Here is a 14,876-nt window from a genome sequence, read left to right on the forward strand (position 1 = left end):
GACACAGTACTCCAGGTGGGGTCTCACCAGAGAGGAGTAGAGGGGCAGAATCACCTCCCTTCACCTGCTGGCCATGCTTCTTTTGATGCAGCCTGGGATACGGTTGGCCGCCTGGGCTGCAAGCGCACATTGCCGGCTCACATGCAGCTTTTCATCTCCCAGTACCCCCAAGTCCTTCTCAGCAGGGCTGCTCTCCATCCCTTCATCCCCCAGCCTGTATTGATACCAGGGGTTGCTGTGACCCAGGTGCAGGACCCTGCACTTGGCCTTGTTGAACCTCATGAGGTTCACACAGGCCCATTCCTCAAGCTTGTCCAAGTCTCTCTGGATGGCATCCCGTCCTCCCTCAGGTGTGTCAACTGCACCACTCAGCTTGGTGTCATCTGCAAACTTGCTGAGAGTGCACTCTACTCCACTGTCTATGTCTGATTTTTAAAATTATTTTTATGTAAAGAGGCTATTTGAAAATAGTTGAATGTAGGAGTCGTATGGGGGGGTGTTTGGGTTTTTTTGTTTTTTCATCGAGCAAATATTGTACGTTATCTTCCATGTTTTTCAGCAAAGAAATGTCTGGTACCAACCAAAATCTTAATTTACAGAATGTCTGACTTATGAGAGTAGCTGTTACTAGCAAAATATCAGCTCTGAGTAGAAGGTTGATTAGATAACTTCTCAAATGCCTTTCCAACCTTGTATTTATGGCCTTTAAAATAAATGTCTGTGATATATTTCAGTAATTACTTTCTAGAGATTCAGAGCTGTTGTAGAATTTTCAGAAGTATTGGTCATCTATGTAATACAGCTCTTGAAAATAGCTAAGTGCTAAATGGAAATAAATATTATCATGTTCCTAAAAATCTATATTGAATGGCATGCATTAGTGACTGGTTTGTGTGTTTAGCAGACTTCAGATGTATCCATCTGATATCTTGTCCTGGTTTCAGCTGGGATGGAGTTGTTTTTTCTTCCTGATAGCTAGTATAGTGCTGTGCTTTGGATTTGATATGAGAATAATGTTGATAACACACTGATTTTTTTAGTTGTTGCTAAGTAGTTGTAGTGCTTATACTCAGTCAAGGACTTTTCAGCTTCCCATGCTCTGCCAATGAGGAGGTGCACAAGAAGCTGGGAGGGGGCACGGCTGGGACAGCTGACCCAGGCTGGACAAAGAGATAATCCCTACCATATAACGTCATGCCCAGTACATAAACTGGAGTTGGCTGCGGGGTGGGAATTGCTGCTCGGGGACAGGCTGTTGATCACTGGGTGGAGAGCAATTGCTGCATTGGGCATCACTTGTTCTTGTACTTGTTCTTTGTCATTATTATTATTATTATTATTATTATTATCATCATCATTGATGTTTCCTCCTCTCTTGCTGTCCTATTAAACTGTTTTTATCTCAACCTATGGGTTTTTTCCAATTGTCTCCCCTGTCATACTGGGGGGGGAGTGAGTGAGTGAGTGGCTGTGTGGCGCTTAATTGCTGGTTGGGGCTGAACCACGACATATCTCTATACATTGGCAGCTTATTTTTGCGTATGGAATAAAATTGTATTGCTCTTGATTTAAGCTAGTCTTTGTTGCTAGTTAGGATAAATTTTATGTAAGGGAGTGTTCTCTCTTTTTTTGTTCTCTTGTTTCCTGTACTTTTCTCTAAAGAATCCCAAAGTGGATGTTTTCAGAGATGCATCAGTAGAGGAGTTTTGGAAAGTCTTTCTGGTTCATGCCAAGTGTTTCTGCAGTCATTTCTCAACAGACACATAATTTCTCAGAATTATTTTGTTTTGACTTAGATACTGTTCTTCCATGTTTTTTAATATTTAACTGTTGACTACTCTAAAATAGAATCCTTCTTATAAGATTGGGGGGGGGGCATAACTGTTGAGCAATGGAGTACCAAACACAGCACATGTATTTCTAGATATTGAGTAAATGTATTGTGTCAAATATTGTGTTTTGCCATTTAAGCAGACAGCTGTTAATGTAGAAATATAGATGGTGTGGTAGACGTGGTGTGGTTCATAGAATAAATGTGGCTTGCAGTTTTGCAGTCCATATAAGAACAACTGTTTTGGGTTTGCGTGGCAAGGTTTTGGTAGCAGGGGTCTACAGGGGTGGCTTCTGTGAGAAGCTGCTAGACGCTTCCCCCGTGTCCGATAGAGCCAATACCAGCCGGCTCCAAGATGGACCCACCGCTGGCCAAGGCTGAGCCAATTGGTGACGGTGCTAGCGCCTCTGTGATAACATATTTAAGAAGGGGAAAAACCAAAAAACTGCAGAAGAACAACAGCGGAGAGAGTAGTGAGAATACATGAGAGAAACAACTCTGCAGACACCAAGGTCAGTGAAGAAGGAGGGGAAGAAGGTACTTCAGGCGCCAGAGCAGAGATTCCCCTGCAGCCCGTGATGAAGACTGTGATGAGGCAGGCTGTCCCCCTGCAGCCCATGGAGGTCCACAGTGGAGCAGATATCCACCTGCAGCCTGTGGAGGACCCCATGCCGGAGCAGGTGGATGTGCCCTGAAGGAGGCTGTGACCCCGTAGAGAGCCTGCATGGAGCAGGCTCCTGGCAGGACCTGTGGAGAGAGGAGCCCATGCTGGAGCAGTCTCTTCCTGAAGGACTGCAGCCTGTTGGAAGGACTCATGTTGGAGAAGTTTGTGGAGGGCTGTCTCCCATGGGAGGGACACCATGCTGGAGCAGGGAAAGAGTGTGAGGAGTCCTCCCCCTGAGGAGGGAGGAGTGGCAGAAACAACATGTGATGAACTGACTGCAACCCCCATTCCCCATCCTGCCCCCCTGTGCTGCTCAGGGGGAGGAGGTAGAGAATTTGGGAGTGAAGTTGAGCCTTGGAAGAAGAGAGGGTGTGGGAGGAAAGTGTTTTTACGAGTTAGTTTTTATTTCCCATTATCCTACTCTGATTTGATTGGTAATAAGTTAAATTAATTTTTTCCCCAAAGTTGATTCTGTTTTGTCCCTGATGGTAATTGGTGAATGATCTCTTGGACCAAGATAAGGACGGGGAGAGCCTTTTGTTATACTTTCTTTCCCCTGCCCAAGCTGAAGAAGGGGAGTGACAGAAGGGTGGGTTTGGTGGGCATCTGGTGTCCAGCCAGGGTCAACCCACCACAAAAACATGCACCAAGTTTTAGAAATATATGTTTTTAAAGGATTTAAATCACAAAATAGTAGCTGTTCCAAATGTTTGCTTGAAAACTGTTGTCTTTTGGTTTACTATATTCAAGCTGAACAATCTGTTCTGTGGTTTGTGCTGATTGCCACATTTGTGTTTGGACTTTTTAATTTCCAATATACTCCATGTTTTATGTAATATTGATTTTTTTCAGGTTATTATTACTTCATTGGAGCCATATTGTTTATGGATGTAAAATCATGTTAATATTTCTCAGGAAACTCCAATAAGCCTGTGTGATGTCGGTTATGCCAAATGCTTGATGTCTTTAAAATGTAGTAAGTTTATTTTGACTAGATATAAACTATACTTTATATCTCGCAGTTCTTGCTGTTTTGTTTTTTATCACTTTCCTGAAGTTTCCCTGCTCTTCAAAGAGCGGAGACTTAAGTGTCGAAACTAATAGGGGATGGGTCTGTTTTCTCTTTCATGCTTTCCATACAGGAATGGTAGTTGACTAGTGATGCTGCTTCAGAAGTGTATGAGGGCTGGAGAACTGCTTAGAGAATGCAGTAAGCCTCTCGCTTTCAGGTGGAGATTGAAATATCTTACTGTCTTTCATTCTTCACAGGGTTACACATCATTCTGGAATGACTGCATCTCCTCGGGATTGCGTGGCTGTATGTTAATTGAATTGGCATTGCGAGGGCGTCTTCAGTTAGAGGCTTGTGGAATGAGGCGCAAAAGTCTATTAACAAGAAAGGTAAGTGGAGGAAAATAGTCACATTTACTTTTGTGTCATGCTCCAGGTAGTACAATAGCTATAAAATACAACTGGTTGTAAGAAAAATACTTTTTTTTTTTCCTTTACGTGAGGATAGGGATTCTGAGTAGTTACTTAAGTTAGATGCAGAGAGTTGTTACCTAAAGAGTTTAAACGGTGAAATGAAGTGCCTTGTAAAATCTTCTGTACTTGTTCTCTGCTCCTGTTTGTTCTCTTGATGTGTTCCTGCTGCTGTTGGGAACCCTGCACAAACAGTTGGCAGTGGTTCTGGCCAGGGTGCAGTGGCAGCAGTTGCTGCTGAGAGCCAGTAGCACCAGTTGTAATCTGCTGAAGGAACTGGATTTTGCAATGTTGGTGAGATGTGGGCTGGATGGCTAACTGACAGCCTGCCAGATGTATCCTGCAGGTCACCAGTTTAATTCTGGTGTACACAGTGTTGCAGTTAGTGCTTGCAATACATGGGAGGGAAACGATCCTTGTACCTTGGGCCCCTGAGAACACAAAACTGTATCTAGTTTAAGCATGTGACCAGTGTGTTAAATTTGTTGTACTCACTGACCTTTAAGATGGGCAAATTTTTAAGGTTCTTTATTGAATTAGGCTGAAGATTTGAGGCACCTTAATTTATTACTTTTGCCACTGGATTTTTTTCCTTAGTACAAAATGTGCAAAGTCACACTGTTTGAAGAATTTTTACTCAATCAGCATTAGAGGATACTTGTAAAATAAGTTTATTGAAAACATGATCAAATGTTGTCTATCCATCACAAATAAATTCTTTTATGGCACATTTCCCTGTCAATATTATCCCTTGCTAAATTTTTTAAAGGAAAGCCTACAAATTTCCCAACCTTCTCCCAGCTTCCTCTTCTGAAGAATCAAACCTCTGTTCAGACAAACAGCTCCTACTTCTTTTAGCTTCATTTAAGCATATCCAGCATTGATTAGTTTGCACCATTTTTTTTTTTTCCTCCAAAGCTTTTGGCTCCTTAGGCATTCAGGAACGTTCTTTAGCAGTTATTTTCATTCTACACAAACCTTGTCGTCTCTAACTGAAACTTTAACTGTGTCTTTTAGGAAAATGGAAAAATAACCTGTGCATATGTTCAATAAAGAATGCAAGCAAAATTATTGGTTTCCTTTTTTTAATTTTATCATGAGATTTTTGGGGGTGGGTTGGTGTGTTTGTTTCAATTTTTACTTTTTTTCCCCCATTGTTTAAGGAGAGCTAAAAGCTACCCAATATTAAATGCTTTGTTCTTTCTGCTGTTGTAAGGCAATCGAGAGATTTCTTTTTGCAGGCAGGAGGGTTCTATGAAAAAAGCTTAATATAAAATTCAAATTAAGATTGATTTCTGCTGAAGGAATTTCTTGCAAATAAAATCCCTAACTACTGATATATATGATGTTTCTTCTCCCCTTGCCCCCGCCTCTCTCAATTTAAAAATCCTTCTAATGAACGACTTGTGTTGTTTTATACCTTATTTGAAGTCTTGCATTAACACTAAATTTCAGTCTCATTTCTGTCCTTTGCTAGATTTAATTGTCTCAACTCTACCAAGTGTCCCCCTCGTCCCCCTTTTGCAGCCTTTGCTTCCCTTGCCCTCAGCTTTCTCTGTGAATTAAATACTGTGCTTAGTGAGTGGAATGAGCTGTCTAGTTGCATCCAGGGTTGTGATTCAGTGAGGTGGAGGTTCAGTGGCAATACCATTTTTATATAGCTTCTGCCCCTCAGGCTAACCCTTTTCCCTCCCTGCCCCTGCTCCATTCTGGGACTTTGTGGAAACATAAAATCTCATTAAAACTAAAGCTTTGATTTGTGACTTAAACCCTGTATCTTCAAGCCATGGTCTGAAGGGAGGAGTTTAGGCTTCAGTCACTTTAGCCTGTGCTGCAGCTGAGAAGGGTAGTCCTGTCTTTGCAAAGAGGCTTATTATTGGAGTCTCTCTTGGGCTGTTACTAGTGTTTGTGCAGCCTTGTCAGGTAACCACTCTGCTGAAAACTAATTCACTTTTTTGATAAGTTCAGTTTTTATTTGAATCACTTTCTTGTGCCCCATCTGATGACAAGATCAAGTGAGACTGCTGGCACAAGCAATAAGGTCAGAACAAGAGGAGGGTAGAACTAGTTCTTTGGGTAGTAATATGAATTTATAACCAGATAATGGTGGCCTTGGTCACAGAGCTGACTTAAAAAATTACTAGCTACAAAGTTTTACACTTCAAGTGTAAAATCTGGTGGATATTTGCTGATTATTTTTTGCAGTTACTAAGACACAACTTCAGAAGTAATAAAGATGCATTAAATCCATGCTTGTGTTATAAATGATTTAGTCCCAAACAGGATTCCAATTCAAATTTACAATTTATTAAGCGAATAGAGGCAAGCAAACAGCACTGGGTGTGCCGGGAGTCTCCGCTCCACCAAGACGCACGCGGTACAGTTCCTGTTCCTGGTTTATATCCTGTCCGTTAATACATATTCATGAACAGGCGTGTCTTCTTCGGCGCATGCCCTCTTCTCCTTCTAGAGTCTTCTCGAATCTTCCTCAGCGTGATCCTGTTCGCTAATACATATTCATGAATAGGCATGTCTTCTAATACATATTAATGAACAGGCGTGTCTTCTTCAGCGCATGCCCTCTTCTCCTGCTAGAGTCTTCTCGAATCTTCCTCGGCGTGCCCCCAGGATGACCCCAAACCTTATGCATGCACTTCTTTACACAATACTATGCGGTCAGTGGTCAAACTGGTTTGAGCTGATATACCAGCAAAGTAGTTTAACTTTCTCCTGTAAAATACCCCTTTTTATGGTGCAGGAGAAATCCATAAAAGTACAGGTGGTTACACTTCATCACACGAATCAGATGAACATATTTCACAATCCCTCATATTTTTCTTTATAGTATTGATTCGTGTTTTCATTTCCAATTGAGTATAACCGAGTAGATTAATCTAGTAACAATTCCCCACATATCCTCAATACAACTATCCCGATTTTAGTAAGCAAATCACCACTCATAAAATCTCCCCAAAATCCTCCTAGATTGATTCCATTCCAAGTTTATCTCTCAGGAGGCCATTCGTTATACACCTGGACTCCTAGTCACTCTCCCTAATTTATGGGTAACAGGAAAAAACTACGTTTTATTGTTGATTACAGGTACGGGCTGTACAATTAGAAAAGGTCCTCAGTTTTTCCATTTTTCTGGGGTAAACCCCAGCTGGACTTGTTCCAATATGGACTACAGTTATTTGCCATAGTCAGAGTCAAGGAACTCACCCCAAGTAGAACTAGAAGAGGTCCGGTCAGGGCCATAGTGATCGGCGGTCACAGCCCAAAGGGGTTGCAGCCCTTGGCAGACCCTTTTTAAGCCGCAACACCAGTTCCCCTCCGGTCTTGCCCTCTTCTTTCCTTTAAGGGGGTGCTTTCTTAGTACCCAAATTAATTGAGTAATTACCCTCGTGCTACAGGGTAAGCTTCTACCCACCGTGTTAAATGATCTACTATTACCAATAAATATTTTATCCTCCCTACCTTAGGCAATTCAGTGAAATCGACTTGTACTTTCTCAAAAGGTCTGTAAGCTGTTTTTCTCCCTCCCGTGGCTGTTTGTCGAAACACTGTCTTATTTACCTTTTGACAGGTTAAGCAACCTTGTGTAATATGCTTTGCTATTTCAAAAATTCCAATACCACCAAATTGTTTAAGAAAATCATCACTTAACGCTTTTGTACCCCAATGTGTTTGCGCATGCAAACGTTCTAATATTCGCCTGGTGTAGGCTTTTGGCAACATTTCTCGCCCATCGGGCAGTGTCCATTTTCCTTGTTCTAATTTAGCTCCTATTTTCTCCAATTTTGTTTGTTCTTCTGGCGTAAACTTCTTCTCTCTTTCCTCTTGTTCTTCTTTGCTGGTGTCCTCCTTTGTTTGTATTACATTAATTTTGGCAACTTTAGTCCTCAAGGCTGCTTCCTGGGCCTCCTTATCTGCTAAGTTATTTCCTCTAGTTCGGTAATCTAATCCCTTTTGGTGTCCCCTCACATGTACCACTGCTATCTCCTTTGGTTCTCTTAACGCCTTCAAAATCTTTACTATTAATTCTTGATATATTAAATTCCTCCCTTGAGTATTAATCAAACCTCTTTCTTCCCAAATTTTTCCAAAAGTGTGGACCACCCCATATGCGTATTTAGAATCTGTAAATATAGTCCCGCTTCTTCCTTTTAATAATTCCAGGGCCCTACATAGGGCATACAGCTCACAAGCCTGAGCTGACCATGATGGACTCGGAGGTCCTGATTCCACAAGTTCCAAGTCCTTATTAATTATTGCATAACCTGATTTTCTCTTCCCTTCTACCACTCTGGAGGAGCCATCTATAAACAGCGCTTCTCCATTTTCCAACTCAGCATCTCTTAAATCTGGTCTCACCTTAGTCTGGGTCTCAATTACCTCTAAACAGTTATGTTGTACTTCCTCTGATGGTTCTCCAAACAAAAATTGTGCTGGACTCTGAGCAGAAGTCACCCTCAGTTTTAAGTCAGGGGAGTCTATTAGTATTGCTTCATACTTTAGGATTCGGCTGTCCGTTAACCATTTTTCCGCTTTTTGTTGTAAAACATTTCTGACATTGTGTGGGGTATACACTTTTAAAGGAGCACTAAAGGCAATCTTCCTAACTTCTTCTATTAATAATGCTGTAGCAACCAAAGCTTGGAGACAAGCAGGCCATCCTCTGCTTACTGGATCAAGTAACTTAGAACAATACCCCACGGGTTTTTTGATTCCTGCCCAGTCTTGAGTAAGAACTCCATATGCTGTCTGGCTTGATGTATTCACAAAGAGATAGAAAGGTTTTTCTAGATCTGGGAGGCTCAATACAGGTGCTTGTATTAATGCCTTTTTTACTTCCTCAAATCTCTGATCATCTTCAATAAACCATTTAAGTTGGTTATTAGTTAATTTTTCATATAAGAATTTTACTTTATCACTATAATTTTCAAGCCATGGTCTACAATATCCTAATAATCCCAGTATTTGCCTAATTTCCATTTTAGTTTGCGGGGGTCTTAAGGATAGAATCCCAGATACCCTATCAGGATCTAACTTCTTCCTTCCCTTACTCAGCCAATGTCCTAAGTATTTTACTTCTTGTTCTACAAACTGTAGCTTTGATCGGGACACCTTTAATCCCTTTTCCCCTAGAAAATTTAACAATTTAATGGTGGCTTTTCGGATCCCCTCTTCAGTTTCTCCTGCTACTAATAAATCGTCCACATATTGCAATAATTTTACCTCCTTAGGTATTGTGAAATCTTGTAGAATTTTTTCTAAAGTTTGTCCAAATAGATTTGGTGACTCTGTAAACCCTTGTGGTAACACAGTCCATCTTAATTGTTGTTTTCGCCCTGTTTCGGGGTCCTCCCACTCAAAGGCAAAATAATCTCTGGATCCCTCATCCAGAGGACAGGCCCAAAAAGCATCTTTCAAATCTATTACACTATACCAAGTATGTTTGGGAGATATATGACTCAATAAAGTATAAGGATTTGCCACCACAGGGAATTTAGTGATTGTTCGCTGATTTACAGCTCTTAAGTCCTGCACCATCCTGTATGACCCATCTGGTTTTTTTACGGGAAGAATGGGCGTGTTATGAGGTGACATACATGGTTCTAGGGTTCCTTTTTCCAAAAGTCTGTCAACTACAGGTTTTAATCCTTTTCGACCCTCCATAGGTATAGGGTATTGCTTGATTCTAATTGGGCGGTGCGGATCTATTATTTGAACCCTTATGGGGTCCATTTTTATCTTTCCAGTTTCCCCTTCCTTATATCACACTGAGGGGTTAATAGCTTCTTCATCCTCTTGTGTTAAAGTGTATAATTTAATCTGCAATTTGTCCCCTTGACTCTGAATGCTCAAGTTTAACTTCAAAATCAAATCCCTTCCTAATAAATTGTATTCTGCTTCAGGGAGCAAAAGTAAATCATTAAGACAAATTTTCTTTTCTGTTTCTACTTCTACATCTTTCAATATATTTACTTTAAAAGGCTCTCCTTTTGCTCCTACTACTGACACGTAACTCTTCCCTTTTTCTATTCCTTTTGGAAGTTTTTGAATGGTTGACTTTTCGGCCCCTGTATCCACTAAAAATAAAACTTCCTCTTTATGGGGACCAATTAATAATTTTATCAAGGGCTCTGTTGATGTTGAAGTCCCCAGAAGATAGAGCCCCTGACACCCCTAGTCTTCTTTGAACATCTTCTCATCTTGTTCCCGCTTACGGCAGTACTTCTGAACATGTCCCCTCTTGTTACAGTAGTAACAGACGGGAATTGTAAATCTTTCTCGATAAGGCTGTCCCCGGGGTGTCTGCTCTATTCTTTTTTCCCTTTTCTCTCCAGGAGTCGTCTTATTTTTCTGACTTTCCCTTACTGCTGCTACAAAAATTTTTGCTTTTGCTTTTTGTTTTTCTTCGTCCCTCCTAACATAGACTTTCTGGGCTTCTCTAAGTAACTCCTCTAATCCTCTTTCTTGCCAATCTTCCAATTTTTCTAATTTCCTTCTTATATCCCCCCAGGATTTAGCTACAAATTGTGTTCTAAGGAGTGCGGTCCCAGCCACTGTATTCGGATCAATTCCAGAATACATTTGCAGGTTTTTCCTCAACCTCTCCAACCATTCTGTTGGAGATTCGTCTTTCCCTTGTTGTTCATTAAATGCTTTAGTAATGTTTTGCCCTCGGGGAACCGCTTCCCTTATTCCCTGTATGATTAACGTTCTCAAATCCCTCATATTTTGTCTTCCTTGGGGTTGTTGATGATCCCAGTGGGGATCCACATTTGGCCATTTCTGATCTCCCGGGGGTCCTGCCTGATTCTGTCTTTCCCAAATTCTCATTCCAGCTTGTCTAATCATTCCCCTTTCCTCAACAGTGAATAGGATCCCTAAAATGGACTGTATTTCTTCCCAGGTATAAGTATTGGGGCCTAGGAATTGGTCCAATTTTTCAGCTACTCCGAGGGGATCATCTAATAGGGTCCCCATTTCTTTCTTGAAATTTCTTACATCTGTGGTATTTAATGGGACTGCCACAAACCCGATGCCTCCCTGATTGCCTCCGAGGGGTACTTCTTGTAAGGGATATAGAGAAGGTCCCTCAGATACAGCAGTCCTACTTCTCGTACATACAGCCGGAGGTCGATCTAATTCCGGTGCTGTTGGTGGTGGAGATAGGGGCAACGGTGGTACAGGTAGAGGTACTATGGCCACCGGAGGGGGAGCCGCCGGCGGAGATGGATTATTAGAATATGGAGGCGGTAGGTTATCCAGTGGCTCCCATTTATCATCTTTTTCCTTTTCACTTTTCTCCTCTTCTTCCTCAAACATTTTATCTGTTTTTAATGTAAGTATTGAGGCTGGAAAAGGACGTAAAGTTCTGTCCCATAATCCTGCATAATCACTTTCCTCCTGACTAAAAGGTTCCTTTGAATTAACATATATATTTAAGGCCTGGCAGACCCAGTCTTCAAAAGATCCAAAAACAGGCCAAAAGACATGTGGTCTTAAAGGTTCTTTTGGCCATTCTACCATACAATATTGAACTAATTTTAATTTACTTTTTCCTTTTCTGGGGCCCCTATCATTCCAATTTTCAATCATTATTCCTAATGGACTCTCCGGAGGTATTTCTAGTAATTCGCTCCCTTTCTTCTGGTCCTGGGTTCTCGATTTCGTCTGACCCATCCAGGAATTTTTACTGTGGCAATTCCTACAGCCCTTGGCTACCAGTAAGAGTGTCTTGCAGGGGGTTTAGGACCTATCACCCACCCACGAATCCTCTAAGAATCGCTTCGGTCCTTCACCGGCCAAGTCCCTCGCGGGAGATTGGAACCGCGGTTAGAAGACCTCCGCAATCGCTTCGGAACTAGGTTCCATCTCAGTCACACTCTTACACACACAGGCAACCGAATCCTATCCAACCGAACGGTATACACCTTAAATACTTACGACTCCGTCGTCTTCGTTCGGATCTTCACGCGCAGAATTACGGGCAAAATAAACTGCTGCAGCCAGCAAGGGAGCTCATAAAAAAAATCAAATTCTTTGCTTGGCCCTATTCAGGTTCAGGATGACATTAGTCCCGACCCGATCAGGAGCCACCAAATTGGTGGGGCGCCCCTCCTAGATCAAGTCAGAATTCAGGAACCAAGACCATCCCGGACGAGCCCCCAATTGTTATAAATGATTTAGTCCCAAACAGGATTCCAATTCAAATTTACAATTTATTAAGCGAATAGAGGCAAGCAAACAGCACTGGGTGTGCTGGGAGTCTCCGCTCCACCAAGACGCACGCCGTACAGTTCCTGTTCCTGGTTTATATCCTGTCTGTTAATACATATTCATGAACAGGCATGTCTTCTTCGGCGCATGCCCTCTTCTCCTTCTAGAGTCTTCTCGAATCTTCCTCAGCGTGATCCTGTTCGCTAATACATATTCATGAATAGGCATGTCTTCTAATACATATTAATGAACAGGCATGTCTTCTTCAGCGCATGCCCTCTTCTCCTGCTAGAGTCTTCTCGAATCTTCCTCGGCGTGCCCCCAGGATGACCCCAAACCTTATGCATGCACTTTCTTTACACAATACTATGCGGTCAGTGGTCAAACTGGTTTGAGCTGATATACCAGCAAAGTAGTTTAACTTTCTCCTGTAAAATACCCCTTTTTATGGTGCAGGAGAAATCCATAAAAGTACAGGTGGTTACACTTCATCACACGAATCAGATGAACATATTTCACACTTGAATGCCATAGAGGAGAGCCAAATGAGACTGAGAAACTATCAGACAAGGACTTAATGAACGTTAGTGAAACTTCTGAAAGTCAATATGATGTATTTTATGTTGCAACATCCCTGTAAATTTGCCTTCAGAGTATTTAATCACTGCAGAATTTTGGGGTTCTATCTACTGGTATCACTTTTAGAAACGAATAAATGAATGTTGAGCTTTATGTATAAATAAAGTAATTTCATAGAATCATAGAATAGTTTGGGTTGGAAGGGACCTTTAAAGGTCATCTAGTCCACCCCCCCTGCCATGAGCAGGGATATCTTCAACTAGATCAGGTTGTTCAGAGCTCCATCCAACCTGACCTTGAATGTTTCCAGGGATGGGGCATCTACCACCTCTCTGGGCAACCTGTGCCAGTGTTTCACCACCCTCATTGTGAAAAATTTCTTCCTTATATCTAGTCTGAATCTGCCCTCTTTTAGTTTAAAACCATTACCCCTCGTCCTGTTTCTACAGGGCCTGCTACAAAGTCTGTCCCCATCTTTCTTATAAGCCCCCGTTAAGTACTGGAAGGCTGCAATAAGGTCTCCCTGGAGCCTTCTCTTCACCAGGCTGAATAGCCCCAACTCTCCCAGCTTGTCCTCATAGGAGAGGTGTTCCATTCCTCTGATTGTTTCTGTGGCCCTCCTCTGGACCCGCTCCAACAGGTCCATGTCTTTCCTTGTGCTGAGGGCTCCAGAGCTGGATGCAGTACTCCAGGTGGGGTCTCACCAGAGCGGAGTAGAGGGGCAGAATCACCAAATCACCTCCCGCGACCTGCTGGCCATGCTTCTTTGGATGCAGCCCAGGATACGGTTGGCTGCCTGGGCTGCAAGCGCACATTGCTGGCTCACGTGCAGCTTTTCATCCCCCAGTACCCCCAAGTCCTTCTCGGCAGGGCTACTCTCCATCCCTTCATCCCCCAGCCTGTATTGATACCAGGGGTTGCTGTGACCCAGGTGCAGGACCCTGCACTTGGCCTTGTTGAACCTCATGAGGTTCACACAGGCCCATTCCTCAAGCTCGTCCAGGTCTCTCTGGATGGCATCCCGTCCTCCCTCAGGTGTGTCAACTGCACCACTCAGCTTGGTGTCATCTGCAAACTTGCTGAGGGTGCACTCAGTCCCATTGTCTATGTCATTGATGAAGGTATTAAACAGTACTGATCCCTACACGGACCCCCGAGGGACACTGCTCGTCACCAATCTCCATCTGGACATTGAGCCATTGACCACTACCCTCTGGGTGCGACCATCCAACCAGTTCCTCATCCACCCAACAGTCCACCTATCAAATCCATATCTCTCCAACTGAGAAAGAAGGATGTTGTGGGGGACCATGTCAAAGGCCTTACAGAAGTCCAGAGAGATGACATCCGTAGCTCTTCCTTTGTCCACTGATGTGGTCACTCCATCACAGAAGGCCACTAGGTTGGTCAGGCAGGACTTGCCCTTGGTGAAGCCATGCTGGCTGTCTTGAATCTCCTTCCTGTCCTCCATGTGCCTTAGCATAGCTTTAGGGAGGATCTGTTCCATGATCTTCCCAGGCACAGAGGTGAGGCTGACAGGTAGGTAGTTCCCAGGGTCCTCCTTGCTACCCTTTTTAAAAATGGGCATCCCCTTTGGTAGGGCTGTCAACTTCCTATGCCAGGTAATAATCCTCCATGCACTCCAGGAGTCTCCTGGATTGCCTGCAGCTCGCTGTGCTACTTTTCCAGCAGACGTCGGGGTGATTGAAGTCCCTCAGCAGGACGAGAGCCTGCAAGTGCAATGCCTCCTGTAGGTGGAATAGGAAGAATCTCTAAGAATAGTGGTTACTGAAGATAGAAAATGGTACTTTATGCTGCCTTACAGTCTCAGAAAGCAAACACAATAGTTACAGTTCTTAAAAGAAATCCCAACAAATTCTTGGTGGATTAATTTCAGTATTTTATAGTTGACAACTCTGAGTGATTAATGCACAAGTGAATTTTTGTATTAAAACTAAATAATGAGGTTTACTTAAAAATCAGTGCAAGAGATGCTTCATCTTTAGCACTGCTTAATTGCAAAACTGCATTGTGGAAAATGAAAATTATATTTTCTCTATAATTGAAATGTCTTCTGCAGTTGGATAAAAG

At 42.5% G+C, this 14,876-nt stretch overlaps 1 protein-coding gene across 1 annotated transcript in view; it reads left to right on the plus strand.

Annotated features, from left to right (window-relative positions):
- Positions 1-14,876, plus strand: part of LOC309415053 (Golgi phosphoprotein 3-like) — a gene marked incomplete at both ends in the record, with an annotated part of 47,872 nt that overhangs the window by 17,062 nt on the left and 15,934 nt on the right. Inside the window, one exon of the mRNA XM_082012444.1 lies at positions 3,765-3,896. Within this exon, the coding sequence (XP_081868570.1) occupies positions 3,765-3,896 (132 nt within the window). The remainder of the gene's footprint in view (positions 1-3,764; positions 3,897-14,876) is intronic.

The sequence above is a fragment of the Phaethon aethereus genome (assembly GCF_964289735.1).
Source record: "Phaethon aethereus genome assembly, chromosome: W".
Lineage (NCBI taxonomy): Eukaryota > Metazoa > Chordata > Aves > Phaethontiformes > Phaethontidae > Phaethon > Phaethon aethereus.